This window comes from Mustela lutreola, chromosome 1 (genome assembly GCF_030435805.1).
Source record: "Mustela lutreola isolate mMusLut2 chromosome 1, mMusLut2.pri, whole genome shotgun sequence".
Taxonomy (NCBI): domain Eukaryota; kingdom Metazoa; phylum Chordata; class Mammalia; order Carnivora; family Mustelidae; genus Mustela; species Mustela lutreola.
In genome coordinates, this window is record NC_081290.1 from 136,276,713 (window position 1) to 136,297,700 (window position 20,988).

Consider the following 20,988-nt stretch of genomic DNA (forward strand, 5'->3'; position numbering starts at 1 on the left):
TAGTGAAGATTAGAAATAATTTTCAGCTATAATATAAAGAAATACTGAATAGCAACTCTGTAAGATGCAATGAAAGCAATACTTGGAAGGAAATTCAGAACTTAAATACTCACATTAACAACTAAAAAAATGCCCTAAACTAATGAGTTAGACATTCTTATTGAATGGCTATTAAAGGTATAGTAAAATAAATGTAAAGGTACGTAATAGAGGAAGTAAGAAATAATAGTTAAGTTAAGGAGATCAAAATAACATGGTACAAAGTATGAACAAAGTTGGTACTTCGAAAAAACTTAAAAATATAAGAAAATGGATGTAAACAGATCAAGAAAGAAAAAGAATAACAGGAAAAGCACAATTATCTATCACTAGAATGAAAAGGTTATTATAACCAAGATGCACTAGACACAAAAATGAGAATAAAGAAAAGAATATTGTCAACATTATGCCAGTAACTAAAAAAATGTAGATGAAATGGGAAAACTCTTACAAAATATTACTGAGTTCTTACTTGAGAAGAAAAAAAAAAAGCTTGGTTACTCCTATAACAACTAAAGAAAATGAACTACTGTTTAATTGAATTATTAGATATTTTTCAGCAATGAAAATTCAAGCTCACATGGCTTAATTAGTGAGTTCTAGCCAACATTCAAATAAGGACTAAGAATAATCCTATATAAACTCTTCCAAGGAATAAAAAAGAAGATCCACTTTCCTATTTATATGGCTAGCAAAACCTTGATAGCATTCCTGACAAGGGAAGTATAAAAAAGGAAAAGTATAATCCAAGCTAAAACTTGAATATGGAAGTAAAATCCTCAAACCAAACCAAAGCTTCGCATGCACATATGTAGACACAAATACCATTAAATGTGCATCTCAATTAAATCAAGAAAAAATATCTATTACTGATTTAACAACAACAAACTCTGAACAAACTAGAAATAGGTACCTTCTTAATCTTCAAAAGCAGATCAACAAAAATTATTACAAATATTATTCTTGGGAAAATTCTGTAAGTATTTCTTTCTACCACACCACTTTCTTTTTGGTGGAAATCATGGCATATTAAGGCAAGAAAATGTAATTAAACATAGTAAGGATTAAAAAAGAAGAAAATTCCCTTCAGCATATTTGGTTTCTTGGTTAAAGTGTTTATTATTAAGAAAGAAAATGAATGACTCCATTAACTTTTGAATTCTGTCTTGAACGCTAAACTTAAAAGTTTTTCCAGAACAAGATTATATTGATATTAATCTTTATTTTTACTACTTATTAAATGGTTTTTGTTCTTTGCTTACGACTTATTCATCTGGTATGATTCAATTATACTTAGAATTTTGTTGAGAATGCATTTGAAGTTAAGGAAAGTTTAATATTCCTGATAATTGAATGTTGTTAGGAGAATCATGGGTGTGGAGCTGTCCAGGGTGTTCCGATACTCAATGTGAAAGCTGAATGAAATGTTTGTGTAACATGTATAGTTTTTAAACATAAAAAGGTACAATTGACTTAGAATAATACATGAATGCATACATAATTCTTTATATAGTCATTTTTAATTTAAGAATAAAAGTTTATGTTGAAATGTAGTTATAGATGTTGATCAGTTTCTATATGAATTTTTGAACAAGCTAATGAGAATATTTTATGAAAACCATTCTTAAAAAGATACTGAAGAGATATAAAAGCTGATAAAAAACTATACATGATTTTGAAATTAAAATTATTGAATATGAAGAGTTTTGAACAAGATTAATAAAAATTACATCCATTCATAAGACCAAGATAATACAGGAAAAAAAATGGTTCTTCCTATCCAATTGCAGTGACCAGACCATCAGTATTCAAAGTTTATTCACTTTTCTTGTATGTATGATTACCAATATAACTGTAGCTTCCAAAATGTTATAAATAGGAAGAAATCAACACATCTGTCATATTTTTAAATTATTTTTATTATTTTTATGTATGATGATGAGCAAATAAATTGAATTAAGTGGTCAGTGAACAATATCAACTAATATTTTTCATTCTTGTGATTTTACTAGTTTCTTTTTGTTTTAAACTTGGGTTTATTCTGTTGTTCTTAGTTGGCAGTTTAACTCATTAATTCTAATACAAACCCGTAAGGCTATAAATTTCCTCCTAAGAACCACTTTTATCTGAATTTAACCAGCTTGACATACAGTGTTTTTGCTATTTTTCAATTTTAATTACCTGCTTTGTCTCTTATTATTTCTTCTCAACCAACATATTTTTTAGTAATATATATTTTCTTATTTGCAAAGATACATTTTTCCCCCCAATCATCCTTTTCTTGTTAATTTCTTCTTGAGTCAGTTCTTGTGAGAGACTGTACTCTGTAAGATTTCCGTCTTTGAAATATTTTGAGGCTGGCAGTATGACCTTGGAGCTGACCAGTCTTCATAAAGAATATCATCGCTTTAAAGATGGGGCACCTGGGTGGCACAGTTAAATGTCTGACTCTTGGTTTTGGCTCACGCCATGATCTCAGAGTCTTGAGACTGAGTTCTGTGTCTTGCTCTGAGCTGGGCCTGGAACCTGCTTAGGATTCTCTCTTTTTCCTCTCCCTCTGCCCCGACTCCACTCTCTCTCTCTCTAAATAAATAAATAAAATCTTCAAAAGAAAAACGAAATGTGTTTTGTGCAGTAGCTGGGTGGTAAGTTCTCTGTGCATATGGGTGGCAGTTCTCTTTTTAATTGTGAAATGTATATATTCTCTAATTATTGTTTTTTTTACTTTATTCGATAGAAAGTTATGTTAATATTTGTCACTATTTGGTGGATTTATTCATTTACCTTTTAAAAATAAATACTTGTTAAAAACGAATTTTATATTTATTTATATTTCAATATACTTAAAATATTTTTATTCTATGTTTTATATACATACTGTGTTTAGAATATAACATCTTTCTGGTAAATAACTGTGACTATACACTGTACTTCTTTATCTCTAATCACTATTTAGGTTAGCACTCAATTTTTTTCTGATATTAACAAGGATACACATTCTTTTAATTAATATTCTAGCTTGGTTATATCTTTATCTTGCTTTAGACATTGAGTTGCTCTGTGGTCTTGTGTCTCAGGTGTGTCCCTTTTAGGTAGCAAATAGTTTGGTTTTATTTTTTATTTAATTCATGTTGGTTAGTTTGTCTTTAGTGTTTAATTGCAGTTACCTTTATTGTGATTACTGATGTATTATTACTTCTTGTTTGCATTCTGTATGTCCCACTTTGTTTCTTTTGTCCTACTTTTTTTTTTGCCTTTTTATATGTTGAATTTATGGTTTTGTTTTCCCTCATTTCATTTATTTTCTGTCTATTGGGTTGAAAGTTTTAAATGTATATTTTATTATTTGGTACCCCTGTTCTACCAGCCTTCTTAATGGGGTCATATTTAAATGGTATCCTTATCCATCGAAACCATAAAAAGATTCTAAAAAAAAAAAAGATTATAATACTCGTTATCTTCATTTTATATGGTATTGTTTAGTATTTTTCTTCAAGTTTGTTTCCTTATACAAATGAGATATTGTTGTGGTTTTTTACACTTAACATTTGTTAAGCTATATGCAAATATTTACCAAATTTTTTATTATGGTGAAAAATATGTAAGATGTACTGTCTTAACCATTTTTAAGTGTACAATTCAATAGTGTTAAGTACATTCACATTGCTGTGAAGCAGATCTCCAGAGCTTACTCAGTTTGCAAAACTGAAACTCTGTAGCCATTATGTCCATTTTCCTTACCCCTCAGACCCTGGGAACCACCTTTCTACTTTCTGTTTCTATGAATTTGATTACTTTCCATACCTCACAGAAGTGGAAGCATACAGCATTTGTTTAATTATGACTGGCTTATTTTATTTAGCATAATGGTCTCAAGGTTTAACCATGTTTTAGTATGTGACAGGATTTTCTTCCTTTTTAAGGTTGAATGCTATTCCATTGTATGTATAGACAAATTTGTTAAACCATCTACCCATTGATAGACATTTGAGTTGCTTCCATCTTTTGGCTATTGTGAATAGTGCTACTACAAACAAGAGTATGCAAATATCTCTTTAAGACAGTCCTTTCAATTCTTGTGGATCCATACCCTGAAGTAGGATTGCTGGATAATTTGGTAGTTCTGTTTTTAATTTTTTGAAGAACTTCCATATTGTTTTCCATAGTAGTTGCACCATTTTACAATCCCATCAGCAATGTAGAAGGGTTCCAAATTCTCCACATCTCCTCAAATATGTAGTATTTTGTTTTTTGATAGTTGCCATCCTAATGCGGGGAGAGAGGATATTTCATTGTGGATTTGATTTGCATTTCTCTGATAATTAGTAATGTTGTCCATCTTTTCATATGCTTCTTGGCCATTTGTTTATCATCTTTGGAGAAGTGTATCTTCAAGTGTCTTGCCCATTTTTTAGTTGGATTATTTTATTTTTTGGGGGGAATTATAGGAGTTCTTTACATATTTTGGCTATTAACACCTTTATGAGATATATGATTTGCAAATATTTTTTTCTTTTCTATAGCTGCCTTTTTACTTAATTATATGCTTTGTAAAAGCTTTTTAGTTTGATGTAGTACCACTTAACTGTTTATGCTTTTTTTTTTTTTTTTTGCCTCTGCTTTTGTGCCATATTCAAGAAATCATTGCCATTTCCAATATCATGAAGCTTTCCCTCTACGCTTTCTTCTAGTTTTATAGTTTTGGGTTTCACATTTAGGCCTTTCATTGATTGTATAATTAATTTTTGTATATGGCTTAATATAAAGAACTGACTTCATTCTCTTCTACATGGGTCTCCATTCCCAACAGCATTTGTTTGAAGATTCATCAAATATTTTTATTCATTATTTCTTCTCACATCTCAGACTTCCATTAAGGCTCATTTTGTCCTGTCTATAGTTTATACTTTAGGCTATTTTTAAAATTAGTGTATTTTGCTAGTATTTTTCTGTTTGAAAATGTGAATTTTTTTTTAACTTGGATTCATGATAATGGAATTTCACTGTATATAATTGGCTATATATTTAACTTTGCTAAAAACCAAAACGTGAAGAAATACTTCCATTTGAAATATTTTTTAATGTAGAATCCTAGAAACTGAAAATATCAAAAGTGATTTAATGACCACTAAAAATTGAATAAGTTATAACCATATAAAATAAGTTTATAGAAGTTATTATAAAATGGTGCTGCTTGCAGATAATTTCTAGAGACAGTTTTTTCAAATTCTAAAACCTCAGATTTCTCCCATATAATAAACTAGTATTTCAAGTGCACTGCATAACAATGTGTAGTCTCTTCATTTTTTTTTCTCTCTCTTCATTTATTTTGCTAAACTAGTAAAAGTCTAGTAGGTGTATCTTATACAACACATGTGAAAAAATTATCAAGTGCCTTACCTATGAATATAAACATATGATGTTATGTAGATTTAATCAAATGAAAGCAAGTTATATAATTTATAAAATTGAAACTATTTTGGTTCAGTACCATGAGGGTAGTTGAATATTACAAAATTTGTCATTTTGTCAAATAATAGTATCAAAATGGAAAAATAACTATCCAAAAATTTCATAAATTCTGGTAACACTAGAATTTAGTATGTATATTTAATGATAACCTGATGAATTAGGACTAACAGGGCTTTTTATTTTTCAATTCAATACATATAAGAAACTAATATTGAGTATTTACTATGGCAGGCATTGTGTTAAACTCTGCACATTCCATTGAGTTTGGTGTTACAATTATCTCTGTTTTATATATAAAGAAATTGAACTTAAGAAAGGATTGAGTAAACCGCCTACCACCACACAGCTTGATTTAACAGAGCTAATCATTTAATTTTTATTTAGTTATAGAGCATATGTTTTCTCTTCTGAAAAATTCAGAAGAATGAACTAAAAAATGATACTTAAGTTGATCAAATAAAAGCAACTATATAAAGATGCAATAGATTTTAGAAAGTCGTGGAACTAAAACAGAGTAGCATATCATGTAGCCGGATGTAACACATCATATGCCAGGATATATTATAAACAGTCAATTTTTTCAAAATTATTATATAGTTTAAAGTAACTCTAATAAATTTCAAAAGATTTTTGTTTTACACATAGACACAATTTTCCTGAAGTAAGTTATTTACAAGATAACAACGGTTGGAATAACCAAGACAAATTAGAAAATAACTGATGAAGTAAAGTGTATTGTACTGTAAAATAATAGGAAAACACTGAGCTGCTTCAGTAATTTGTATTCTGTGGTATGTCAAAATAGGCTTCAAAGCCAGTGGAACAAATTAAAAAGAACTTATGCCTGAGGGCTTAAAGACTTTTGTCACATATTTGTTTATAAAATTCTTTCTTTCTTTCTTTCTTTCTTTCTTTCTTTCTTTCTTTCTCTCTTTCTTTCTTTCTTTCATCTTTCTTTCTAGAGAAAGGGAGAGATGTGGGAGGGTGGTGTAGGGGAGAGAGAGAGAAAATTTCAAGCAGACTCCATGCTCAACACAGAACCCACTCTAGGGCTTTATCTCAGAACCCTGAGATCAAGATTTTTCAATAAATAATCAATTTTATGTATTTCTACAAAATTCAAACCTTTACTTCATATTTTTCTGAGGAAAACAAGTGATTTGGTTTTTATTTTCTGGAAAAGATATGTTGGGTACCAAAATCAAGAATAAAAAATGCAAAATAATTTATTAAAATAATTACATTAAAAATCTCTTTAACAATACAAAATCACAAATAAAAATGAAAATGATATGAGAGAACATTGGTGTTATGTCTATATAAAGGGCTATTTTAAATTAATGAGTAAAGATTAACACCACATTAGAAAATGACTAAAACAGCAGAACATTTTTGTCTCACTCTCAGTACAAATAGATAATTAATATAGAAATTATTTATTTTCACTATAATCAAAGAAGACAAAGAATAGAATTATGATAGCGAATGATAGTAAGGGTATAGAGCTTTTGAAAATAAAATTGGAAATATCTTTTCTGAACAACCTTGTTAATCTTTTTCATATTTTGAAAAATGGGCCTGCATTTTAGCCCAGAGATTTATTCTAGGGAAATTATTTGGGTCTGTGCGGAGGCAGTTATATATAATAATGAAAAATTGGAAAGATATCAAATTTAGGAAATCAAAAATAGCATTGATTTGAGAAAATGTTTTCTGTATATTGGGAAATTCAATAAGTAGGTTAAAAATCATAGGCATGAAAAGATCTAACTTTTAAATCACATATGTTAGAGACAAAATTATGGAAGAGTATATACTAAAACAATGCTTATTTCTCCCTGATGGGTTTACAGATAGGTTTTATTTCTTTTTCTTCCTTTAATTTTCTACAGTAAGCATGTATTGTTTTATACGGGGAGAATGTTCTTTTTAAAAAATAAGTTTATTATTGTACAACACTGTAAATGTACTTATCACCATAAAACTATGTGCTTAAAAGTGATTAAAATGGTAAGTTTTATGTGTATATTTATTTCACCATGACAAAAAAGAAGTAATATTGCCATTTTACATGTAATTGGACTCCCCAAGGTAAAAACAGTGTCCTGTCCAATCTAAGACCATTCTTGATGTTGCAAGGTACCTGCTGGTAACAGTCCCGAATGTGCAACTGAGAATGTATCTCTTTGAGCTGATAGAATTATGCAGTTTGATTCTTTGGTCTCATAGAATTGATTGACTTTTTTACAAGGGCAGATTGTTTTTGTCTTCAATGGAGTTAATAGTTTTTTTTTTTTTTCTTTTCCTATATAACCCAATTAAGAGCGATCATTTGACTGCTTTCATTTTGCAAAACTTTTTTTAATCATTCATCTGTGGTTTACACATATGGGGTCAATTCACAGTATAGTGTTTCTATTGCCAAAGGCACCTCTTAAATTTAGCAATTAGTATGTAGATAAATCTTTGATTCTGTTTTTAAAAGTGTATCTGGCTGGCGTGTGAAAGAGATCGTTGCTATCAAGAACTTATAAACATATAGCAAGAACAAGGCCCATAATACAATAGCCAAATTCTGAAAAATCACTGAAGAAAGCAAGGTAGAATTGCTGAGATAGGAGAGCTCAGAGCTTGCTGGGAGCTCTGAGGCCCCCAGCCTTTGCTAAAGACTTTGAAAGGTGTGAAGAGGTTCCAGAAACAGGGAAGGGGCAAATGGTATCCCAGGAGGAAATACTAGGCTTTGACTAAAGGAGTGCTGGAACTGGGGGTACTTTTTCAGGCACAGCAGCAAGAAGTCAGGGACAGGTAGGGTGAAGATCTGTTGGAAGTAGTGCAATATGAGGCAGCCCAGGTGGGTTATGACCTTGGAGTCATGATGCCCAAGATTAGAAATTTATGTTGAGTTGGGTGTGAAGCCACTGTGCCCGGCTTTCATGGGATTAAAGTGGCCATACACAGGATAGGTGAATTGGAGATGAGTGAAACTGAAAACCAAAGTACAGCTTGTGAGGGATGCCTGGTGGCTCAGTTGGTTACCTTCAGCCTAGGTCATGATCCCAGGGTACTGGGGTCAAGTCCTGCATTGGGCTTCAGCAGGGAGCCTGCTTTTCCCTCTGCCTGCTGCTTCCTCTGCTTGTGTTCTCTCTCTGACAAATAAATAATAAAAATCTGAAAAAAAAATAACAAAGTACAGCTTGTGAAACTATTGCAGTTAATTCAAACAGGTACAGAGAATATGGTCAGTGAAAGCAAAAGGAGAAAATTATTAGGGGAACTGCAGAAATTGGAATTGATTAGGTATAGGGGTGGAGTGGAGATCAAGGAAAAGAAGAAGGAAAAATATTCCTGTAATTGGTGATGACCCATCAAAATTTAAAAATCCAGGTGTTGTCATATAAATTCAAGCAGAAAATTACTTTTATAGCATTATCCAACTCCTGTTTTTCACCCGTCAAATCATAAATCCCTGATGGAATTAGGGATCTATCTGAGTTGTACAACTAGTCTGGCCCCAGGTTCTCCTGTCTATTCTTTGGATTTTAAAGTAAGAATCTCTTCCTTCAACGTGTTGATTTTCCTGTGAAATCTTAAAGTTAGGCTGATGTTTTTATGTTCCTAGCATAGTTGGATTAAGTAAATTGAGTTAATACTTTTAATTCTTTCATAACTGTCCTCAAGATTTATATTGTGAGAGATGCTTGAATATATACCATGAAAATAGTACTACATGAGAATCTTAACAATGCTTTCATATTACCTTAGTGGTTTTCTAATATTATCCAATTAAATCCTTCTGCTTTAACTCTGCTTAGATCAGCTTGATATTATGGCCTCCAGGGATTTAGCAGTAAAGAAATACATTCCAACTAAGAAAGTTTAAGTAAACTAGCAAACTGAGACGCTAGAGCTTAAACCCAGGCTTTCTCACTCCCAATCATAAATAGCTTGAGTTGCAGGACAAGATGTAAATTTTTCCCTTTAGCAGGATACAATTCAGAGCTGAACAAGAGCTTAATGGTCAATTATCCCATGAATTGGCAATGTTTTCTGGAAAGGATATACAGTAAATACTTTAGGCTTTGCAGGTGATAATAGTTTGTATCAAATATTCAATTCTATTGTATTGCAAAAGTAATAATAGACAATATGTAAAGGAATGGGTCCAAGAAGGCTTTTTTTACAAGAACTAGCTGAAGGCTGGATTTGACCCATAGATTATAGTTTACTGATCTTCTCACCTCTAGTCTTATTCCTGAGAAGAAAACTGTAGTCTCCCTAGATTATTAGGTTTGTCCAAGCTTCTTTTGGGTGGAACCCAGAAATCTATTTTATTTTACTGCTTTTGATTCTAATATCTCTTTTTAAAGAGTCATTTAATAATATCAGTCTAATTGAGGATTTGTGTCTTCCCCATCCTCGGCACTGTAAGACCAATTCTAATTGGTCTTTCTGTGGTGCTCATGGAATTAGTTTAGGTAGTAATGTCTTAATTGTGCTGCCAATAGTTTTTTGATTATATTTTCAATGGAAATTTGCAGGCATCCAGTCCCTTGACTGTTGGTCTGCCTTTCTTCCAGATTCTGCACTCTGTGGTACTCTGCAGTACTGTGTAACGAAGTTTTAATAAGCATACTTCACAGCAATTGTATCAATTTAACTTTGCAGAATAGCAACTAAGACTCATAACCGATCAAGGAAATCCTAGAATTGTTCCTTGTATCTCTTCAATCTCATGTTCCAATGGAGCCATGATTAATTTTACATTGATAATGGTAAATTGATACCTACCATAAGAAATAAACATTTCTATAACTGTGCTACTTAGCTTTTATTTCACCTATCTTTAAAAAAAAAAGATGCAACATATTTACACAAAATAGCATAATTTAAGACAACCAAATATTTTCCAAGTGCTTTTGATTTGTAACTCAAGTTGATTCTGCTAGCAACCTTAGTAAAAGGCCAGCATTTTACTTCTGTGTCAGAGCCCTAAGATTTGATTTTAGAAAACCTATCTTTATTACATTTTCTGCTTCTAAAGGACTCTGTGTTTTATATTAAAGTAGGCTAGTTTTGTTCCTCCACGGTGCCTGGCGTTTAAAATAGAAGATTAAAAACAAGATAGGAAACTTTTCTGTTTAGAGTTATCCCCCTTACAACTCTGTGTGTGTGTGTGTGTGTGTGTGTGTGTGTGTGTGTGTGTTCCAAACTTCAAATATTAACCACTTGTTAGGAATCCAACCACACTGTTTTAATTTTAAATACAATTTGATGATATACATACTTCTAATTTAGCTGATTTCTTTCCCTCATAAAAGAGGAAGTGAAACTATTTGCACATGACCATAAAACTCACCTTTAAATCTGAGAGGGAAGCCACAAAATGAGACTTAGGGTCTACCGTTTGTGTCTAAATTCTAGTTTTGCCATCTCTGTTATAACTGAGTTCTTGTATGATTATACAGATTCAAATCCCTGGTGGTTGCTAAAAGAGAATACAAATGCAGAATGAAACCTAGGATCAGGCAGTGGTGGTCTTCCTCATTTAAACAGGCTTAAAGTTAATACAAAGCTAAAGAGGAAAACCAGAAATTATTTTCCAATGATGTTGTAAGAACAACCCAATATTGCATTGGTATTCAGAGATGGAGGAGAAAACACATTGGGAACTTCAGAAAAATTGTTTAGAATCTATACATTTTAAAAATCAAGTGTTGAGGATTACTGCAAACAGAAGGGGAAAAAATGAGGTATTGTGGAAATTTTTGTAAACATTTTTGAGAGTATCTGGAATGATAAAATTATGTGAAGGAAAAGAAAACACAAAGGAAAAAGAAACTATAAATAAGATAGAAATAGATGAACAATTTAATTTTTTTTTATGATTTATTTATTTATTTGAGAAAGAGAGGAAGAGAGAGAAGGAGCAGGAGTGGGAGCTGCAAAGGGAGAGGAAGAGAGATCTCTAGCAAGAACACCCAGTTGGGAGCCTGATGCAGGGCTCAATCTCAAGAACCTGAGATCACGACCCGAGTCAAAACCAACTGACAACCCCACCCAGGTGCCCCAACAATTTTATGAAACAAAACCAAGTTATGCTACACAGATTGTATTACATTAAAAAGCAAAACAAAACAGTGTGCCTCTATTTATTTTAACACCCTTGGTAGATTTCATCTCTTTGGAATCAAGAAAGTACATGTTTAAAGAGACTGAAAAAGGTTGATTTTAATGGCGAAATGTTAATGCCATTATAAGGCATAGTTGACTATCATTATAGTTTGATAAAGTCTTAGTTTAAATCTCTATAAAATAATTATTTTTAAAATATTTTACTTATTTATTTGACAGAGAGAGACACAGCGAGAGAGGAAACACAAGTGGGGGAGTGGGAGAGGGAGAAGCAAGCTCCCTGTTTAGCAGGGAGCCCGACGTGAGGCTTGATCTCAGGACCTTGGAACTGAGCCACCAAAATGCCCCTAAAGTAATTATTTACATGGGCAGTTATAACCAGTTTCGGTGTACAGTTCCATCGATGACTATTGTTGCTTCTGAGATGCAAGACACCAGAAGGAATATTTATTGTTATGCTATATCTTCATTCTCATAAAAAGTAAACTAGTTAAGGATCGAGTTGCCCTAATTAGGACTTAAAAGTATTGTGTTAAAGAAAAAGGAGAAGTGTATGTTGTTTAACACAAAAATGGTAGCACTTTTCTGGAATATGGATTCAACATTGATTGATTACATATGTATTTTATTTAGTTCTAGAGCTTGAGAGTTCTCTTAAATATAAATTCAGATTTTAATTGTTACCAAAGGATTATTTAAAAATTGTTACAACCTATGGATTTATATTAGAAGCATTTATTTAAATACTCGTAATTGGTTGCTTTGGGCCAAAGTCCATTGCAGCTTCCAGAATTAAAAAATAGGTTCACCTCACACCTTAGGCATCTTAGATATTTTAAGCAGAAGAGAGTTAGAATGAATTTTGGAATATCAAAAAAATTATCTTCCAAATGAATTTCACTTCAGATAGGTATATTTCTCATGCTAGTTTTGCTCTACATTTGGTGTAATCAAGTGGAAAAAGAGTTATTTGATAAATAAAGGGTTTTTATAAAGCAGTAAGAAAATTGACTTTCCTAAAGTTGTTCTTGAATTATCTGAATTATCTTAACAAAAAACAGTATCATTTCAAAACAAAGTATGGAATAAGGGGTCATGTGCAAGATCTTATAACTTGAGAGGTTCTTGAGTATATATTCTTGGATCTAGAGAAGCATAGTGACATCTGCCTTTGATTATAGTTACATGGATAAATTCAAACTTAAGAGCTGTATTTAAAACATTTCAACATACACAATGATATTATGTTCTTGGAATATGGCACATGGTGGTAATTTTTAATATAATTATACATGTTTGACTGGTTGTCTTTGAAATAAATTATTAAAAAGAAGACATTCATGGCAAAATCAGAATTTCTCATGGCTTAAGTCCTGTTTATCTTAAAAAACTCAAAATAAACTCTTTGAATAAAAATTTCTGTTGGTTTCACCACTGTTAAAATACCTTTATAGGAACTTTGGTTTAATTGATAAAATGTTTAACTGCTGACATTGTGCTCCTATGTTGTCAAACATTAATGAGAACAAGAAAATATTCTTTTTTTTTGAGATGTTTGTTAAGAAAAAAAATATTAAGGGAATACTAACATAAAAAAAGAAAAAAAGAAAAAATTAGCTATGAATCTGTTCTCACAGTAATCCTGGGTTCCTCATCTCCAGGAAACAAATAACTGTGTGCAGTCACAATCATTTTACTCTTTGTGTCATTTTGCTCCAATTCACAGATTGTTTTAAATTTTACAACAATGGACCTATACAAAAGCAGTTTGTGCTGGTATGACTACATTGAAGTGAGAGATGGGTACTGGAGGAAATCACCTCTCCTTGGTAAGACTCTTTACCTCCTGTGTGGGCATCATCTAGTCTGTCCTTTCAAGTAGATTCTTTCAAGAGTCATCTTAGACTTAGAAGCGTATGTGGCCCACATTTTAATTTTTATTATACTCTTTTCAACCACAGCAAAATACAGACAGATCAATAGAGAGATTGATTTTAAACTAGCTTAAGTTATGAGGAAATATTTGGATCTGAATGTAATGGCTGAGAATAGCCTCCACATGTATTTTTAATTCGATAATCACCACTTTAATGAGAAACCCAGATAAATGATGCGGGAGCACATGTATGTGTTTTGTTTTGTTGGCTAAGGCAGTGGAATATGAGCCCCTAGGTCTGTGTTTTGTAGCTGGTCTCTTCTGCCACCCATGTTAGCTCTCACTGTGGACGTCACGGTTGTGCTTCTCAGAGAGTTTTTGAGGCTGAGGAGAGGCATTAGTACTTTGTGTCATAAAGTGACCACAGACCACACCATTAACTTGCATGAGGCACTTTACTGTTGCTCTCTATTTTATTTAAAGGTGAGAGCTGTTGTGAGCATGTAAGCAACTACACTAATACTGATTTTTCTTTGAAATGGCAACTTTTCCTTGATTTTTAGAGGTAGCTTTGCTCAGTTGCATTTATATGCCATACAGATCTTTTTTTCCTTAATATCCACTGATATTAAGTGGAAATAATAACATAATAACCCGCTGAGTGGACACTGTTGTATTAAAAGTGTATTAAAAGTCTTAGGAAGTCCAAGACATCTAGAAATGTTTAAACATAAGAAAAAATAAAGAGTTGAAGGTAAGTCAGGTTGAGGAAAACATTGTCTTGAGCATTGCGTTTCTTAGCCTAGGTGAAGCAATCTGTACTATAGGTACATGTGATCCAAAGAAAACATTTCATTAAATTCATATTGAAGAGCCAAACCTAAAGCGAAATAGTGGAGCATACCTCTTTTTAGAACACCGGCAGCATTACATGCTTCGGCATATAGTAGGTCAATGGACTGGTTCGGTCTGGTCATCATTTTCATGTGGAAAATTTTCCCCATGATTTCCCCTGAGACCTCTGCCTTGAAGTGTACCTGTCAGACAGGCAGCATCAGGATCCTTGTTAGAGGGATAGAAATTCAGGCACCCTTCCACACTTTCTGAATTAGAGATTGTATTTTAACAGACTCCCTGGCATTTTATAGGCACATTACGGTTTAAGAAACATTGCTGTCTTTTACATGCTCTTAATTTACTTTGCCATTTGGAAGACACTTCTTCACCTGTTGACCATTAGTATGAATTTGTTTTAAGTTGACTACCGTTTTTCATATACTGAAACTACATATCACATCACTTCCGGGGGAAATGGTTGGCAATGTATTAGTGTTGATAAAATTATTTCATGTGGATTGCCAGATTTAACCATTTTGTCATCCTATGGAAATTTAAAGCACAGTGGCAGACACACAGTTAGCCAACACATATTTATGGGAGGTTGAGGGAAGACAGAAGGAATGACAGGTAGTTATATTCATTTGGTATTTTACTTGCCTGTGGATACATAATTAGAGAACAGTGAGAACTCCTGTGCAAGTCTTCAGGTCCTGTTTGTCATCCTGCTGACTGCACAACGGATTATGACTTTGTACATGAGATGGAATGTGGACCTTGGAGCAGCATGTGGGTCTCCCTGATGGGTCGTCATTGAGCCCCAAAGGACAAAGAACCCTGCTTTGGGCTGAGACACATCCCTAACCAAGTTTCCTCTGCAAGGACTGGTCTGACAATTGGAGCCAGTTTCTCAGGACCACCTGTACTTTTTTACCTTGATGTATCATGTGACCTTTTACAAATATGTCCTTAGCACTAACTGCTTCTTAATTCTGTAGACAGTAAGACTAATGTCAGTCCATTAATCAGGAAATAGTATGTTCCAGTAATTTATAAATAGATATGAAGAGATTCTTTTATTCATCTACTTTTGTTAAGTAAATACTAAGCATACTTATAGCTCTAATTACTCTGGATGGAGTATAGGAACCAAATTGGGTTTTATATATATATGATGTGTAGCTAGTGTGGAAAGCAATTAGAATATAGAGTCATATTTAGGAGTCTCTCTTTATTCTTTTATTTCTTTTAGGTAGATTCTGTGGGGACAAGTTTCCTGAAGTTCTTACCTCTACAGACAGCAGAATGTGGATTGAGTTTCGTAGCAGCAGTAACTGGGTGGGAAAAGGCTTTGCAGCGGTATATGAAGGCAAGTCCCATTAAGTTCTAGAGATGACTTCCCCTTACATCTCTTAGCAAAAATTTCCTTTCTCTCCATATCACTATAATGATACTGTAACCACATTTTAATTATGAAGTTTTCTAAATCTGTGTTATAATATTTACAAGACTGATTTTACGAAAAACACTCGGGAAAATTAAATTGCAAGAACCTCTTTCTTGGTACCAGTGACAGAGTAACATATAAATGTATGTAGGGATATGTGTGTGGGAGGGAATGACCCAAATTTCCATTGTTTCCATGATAATATTAAAATGTCATGAAGAAATTATGGTTTTTCCTTTGAATTAAATTTGTGTTTATTTAGTGCCTATGCTGCTGAAATTCTCTGTTACAGGAAACTGCACAGAAAGTAATTGTGCACATTTCTGGGGCATGCTTTGTCTAAGTGAGAGAGTCAGCATTCAAGGGAGAATTTACCAACTGCTTTGTTCTATACTTCTCTGAAACAACAAACCAGCATTGTGTGTCCTGGCTTTAAAAAATAGCCTGTTTTGTTTTGTTTTGCCAGGTTGTGGGCAGAAGAGATCTGTCTTGCGCCTGCTTCTGCTAGCACAGGGTTTAGGTAATTTAGAAGACAGGACATTTCTGCTTCCCTTATAATTTAAGTAAACGGAAGCATTTTGCTGTAGAGATTAACTGGATGGCAGTGAAGGGGATTGTTTGGATGGAGCCACAGATGTTGAGCACATGATGCTAGCTCGCTGCTAGAGGCCCAGAGAATCCTGTGGAGCGTCTCTCTTGATCAGCTGTTTTACCTAAGCCTCAAAGACTGTAAGAACCAGTTCAGGGAAATCATACAGAATATGCTAGAATATTCTACCACATAGAACACATTTACAAAATCTCGAACAGTTTTTAAAAGTTAAATACTGTTTTTGGTAAAGATGTAAAGAAACCGTGATAAAAAAAATCATATATTCCAGTGCCATTATCTAATATTTATAGTTAGCTGACTAGGTTTTTACCATCTAAATATTTACAACAGTAAGAACCAGCCAACTTTGATTTTTTTATAGTCCGGTCTTTATGCACTCAGCTACAGGCACTGAGCAAAAATGTTATCTCAGAATAAAATGAAAATGAAATGTCAGGTCTAGGTTTATTTGTTTGCTTATTTTCACCCTCAGCGATCTGTGGAGGTGAGATACGTAAAAATGAAGGGCAGATTCAGTCTCCTAATTATCCTGATGACTACAGACCGATGAAGGAATGTGTGTGGAAAATAACAGTGTCAGAAGACTACTATGTTGGATTGACCTTTCAGGCCTTTGAGGTAAAGTGTTTCAGGCACCCTTCACGGAACATACCCTCCATAAATGACAGTGCCATTTAAGGGCATCCTCATTAAATAAGCAAAGAACCAGAGAATCAGCTTTTTAATCAGCTTTTTAATCAGCGAAGAAGCAAAGGAATGCCTATAAAATGTAACATCAAGAGTGAAAGAGGTTTTTTTTTTCTTCTCCTTTCCTCTTGTCGTAGACATTTTCAAGAAGATTAAAGTGAGTTTACATTATCTGTGCTATTTGAATTAGAATGTTTGAAGTACTGACAATAGCTTCCTTTGACAAATGCACAGGCTTGTTTCACAAGACTGCTTGAAGAGTCCATTAAATAATAGAACTTTTATTTCTCTTCTAAACTAAGAGGTTAAAAGGTAGACTATCATTTTTGGTGGTGGTGGTTGTTGTTATGGAGAAAATCCATTTTTCACCTTTTCATCATTACGGGTAAAACTGTTTATATCAGAAATGGAGATTCAAATGTTTTTAGCTTTTGATTTCATCAAAAATATATATCAGGGAGGAGATCAGCACCTATGTTACATTATTCGATGAAGGCACAATAAACCAAAGGTTAGGCAGAATTCTGGAACAAATTCTGGGTCGTAAAGTACCAAGCTGGCTAATGAGTCATTTTACTGGGACTTAGGGATTAGAAGCCAAAAGATGAAGGACTTTATGGTGAACTCCATAGTATGTTTAAATCAAAGAATCAGTCTAGAAATTGAGAGCCCACCAGTGAAATGAGAAGGAATGATGAAATGAGGGTGGTAGGTACAGACAGGGTTAAGATCCAGATGCCATAACTGGAGATGATTTCTTCTCTGGTTCGAAGGCTGATTCTCTGTCCCAGCAATGGAAAGGCAGTAGAGAACCCTCCAGTGCCAGGGTATGCTTGCCTGTGAGAGCAGTGAGTGTGCAGTTGTCTCTGTCTCTACAGCAGAAACATCAGCAGAGCCCAGGCATTACCCAGAAGCCCAGAGACTCTCACCTGCACATGCGAGCTGTGTAATGTATTTCTTTGGTACTTATCTTCACCCTTTTGCATGTGCCCTTTATTTTCCCAGACATATGGCCTTTTATTGTCTTCTCTTATATGGTCATGATGTTGTATTATATGCTTCCGATCATTTTGCAATTCAAACCTTGGTTCGTTCTTGAGATTATTTGATTCATATTTGGATTTTGTTATTTTACCGGATCAATAATATTGCAAACGTTATTCAAATAGACCACCTTATTGTTACCAGTGAACTAAAACAGGATAGGATTCATCTGTTATTTAGACCAAAATAACAGGTTCAGTAAAAAGTGATCTATCTAATGAGATCATTACTTGTATTTTTTTGATGTTGTCCAGATGATTAAGAGATGAACTTTGAATATATAATTCAAAGTTTTATGGAATTCTCCTATTGCAGAAGTGATGTCAATGAATGCATCTAAAATGGAATTCCATGCATTTAAAAATTGAGATACAATTTCTGAGATGCAGAAGGCTTAGTTGGTTGGCCGTTTTTTCTTTAATGCCAATATAGTTACAGTGGTATTCCTCAAAAATAGGATAGTGAAAGGACATGTAGGAAAGATTTACATCTCAGGCGCTTAGAACCATGCCTTTGTCGATTGAGTGAATGAATAAATTATTACCAAGATTTGGGATTGGGGAAAAGTCATGTCATGTTTGGAATTGACATTACTTTTTATCTGTTATTTCTAGGTTCCTGTCCTTTTTTCATCTTGTTATATTTCCTGATGTTTTGTCTTGCTTTGTTTATACACTGGACATATTCAAATATCTGATAGGCCTCTTATCTTCAGATGACCAGACCAAATCTTTGATTGTCATGTCCTACTCACTAACTCAGTCTTCCCGATTTTAGTATTTACTATTTTTATATGTTACTATTCACTTAAGAACTAGCCCCGATTCCACTTTTTCTCTTAAACTCTGAGGCTGATCAGTTAACATATTTCATTTGCTTTGTCTTCAACAGTGCTCCAAACATGACCACTTGATCCCAGCTTTCTGGCCACTACTATGTTCCCACTGCTGCCCCTTTTCTTGCCCTTTATTTTCCCAGACATATGGCCTTTTATTGTCTTCTCTTATATGGTCATGATGTTGTATTATATGCTCCCGATCATTTTGCAATTCAAACCTTGGTTCGTTCTTGAGATTATTTGATTCATATTTGAATGAAAATGTCACCTTCTTCTCTTCCCCTCCATGTCCTGATCCACAGTAGCCAGAGTGACACTTTTACAATGTAAGTTAGATCATAACACGATGCTTAAATTCTTTTGGGGCCACAGGATCACCTGTGTGGCTTAGTCAGTTAAGTGGCCAACTCTTGATTTTGGCTCAGGTCATGATCTCAGAGTTGTGAGATCGAGCCCCACATCAGGCTCTATGCTCAACAGGGAGTCTTCTTGAGATTCTCTCTATCCCTATTTGCCTCCCTTTGCCCCTCCCCCTACTTATGTGCTCTTTCTCTCTAAAACAAATAAATAAATCTTTAAAAAAATTCTTTCAGGGGTTTTCAATCACACCTAAAATAAAACCCAGACTTAGTGATCCCAGACCAAGACAACCCACAATTGGTCCCAAGCTGCCTCACACTCCCTCTGAGTCGATCTCTTTGGTCTTCTTTCTCTTCCATGGAAATACCAAGTTTACTCAATCTTATAGCATTTGTCATTGACGCTCTTCTACTTCTAAATCTATGCTTTTATTCCTCTCATTTCATTTGGATCTCTTACTCATTGCCTCTTCAGAAAGTCCTGCGTGGTAACTCTATTTAAAATATATTCTTACCTATAATTGTCTGTCTACATACCATTATTCTGTTTCATTTTAATTTCTTGCGCTTACTACTATTGGGATTTAGGTTATGGATCTGTTCATTTACATGGTTACTGTCTCTCTCACTAAAATATGATCACCAAAGGGTAAGGATCTTAACCTATCTTGTTGATCACCATATTTCCAACACCACTAGATGTGGGATTCATACATGATAATGGGGGGATGAAAGAATGGATGGATTATAGGTAAAGGAGTGTGAGAGTGCATGATGATTGGTGGGTAGAAAGCAATATATCCTTCCTTTATCAAATATACATAAATTTCTGTGTAGAAGGAGGCAAGCCTAGACAGCTAAGAAGAGTTTAGTTTATGCAGGAGTTGATATGTCATATGGCTCAATTTGGATAGATCCTCAGTTCTAAGAAATTCAGAAGTGACAAGGAATTTAGAGATGCTCTAATATATCATTTAAATCTTCTAGATAAGGGAAATGAACTTATGTCATTAACCTAGTATCATTTGAGCAAGTACTAAACCAGCATCAAAATCCAGGTATAATCAATATTCATTATTCACAGATTACTGTATCTGCAAACTGCATACTAACTAAAATATATTTGTAACCCCCAAATCAATACTCATGATGTTTTCTGGGTCATTCATGGACATATACAGAGCTGCATAATATTTGAGTCATCTGACATGCTCATCCCCAGCTATGATGTGTTTTATGGAGAAAATGTATGGGTTAGATAAACATTATTCAGGCATGCATTATAATGCAGTTAGCTGTGAATTGTATTAATGAATTGGCAACATATATTAAGGTGTCTTTAAAGAGAAACACACATGAAACCAGGTTATGAATGATTGGTTGACAAAAGATTTGTCAAAAGCTCATCAGAACCCAATTCTGTATTCTGTATTTTCTCAGAAAGAATGAATCAGTATTTACTAATTCAGTGTTTTCAGCAACTTTATAGAACTTAACTACCATGAATACTGAGAATCAATCATGTATATATTTTTAATTTGTTCTGGTGGTCATTAGGTGATTTGTTTCACCTAGTTGATTTGTATCTGTTTATATCAATTTATTTTTATTTACATAATGTATTTTCAGTCTTTGGCTTTACAT

General features: G+C 33.4%; 1 protein-coding gene across 2 annotated transcripts in view; it reads left to right on the forward strand.

Moving 5' to 3' along the window:
• TLL1 (tolloid like 1) overlaps positions 1-20,988 on the forward strand; it is a 212,914-nt gene that overhangs the window by 133,019 nt on the left and 58,907 nt on the right. For both annotated transcript variants that reach the window (XM_059174740.1, XM_059174750.1), the window contains 3 exons: positions 13,370-13,472; positions 15,609-15,725; positions 16,889-17,034. In XM_059174740.1, the coding sequence (XP_059030723.1) occupies positions 13,370-13,472; positions 15,609-15,725; positions 16,889-17,034 (366 nt within the window). The remainder of the gene's footprint in view (positions 1-13,369; positions 13,473-15,608; positions 15,726-16,888; positions 17,035-20,988) is intronic.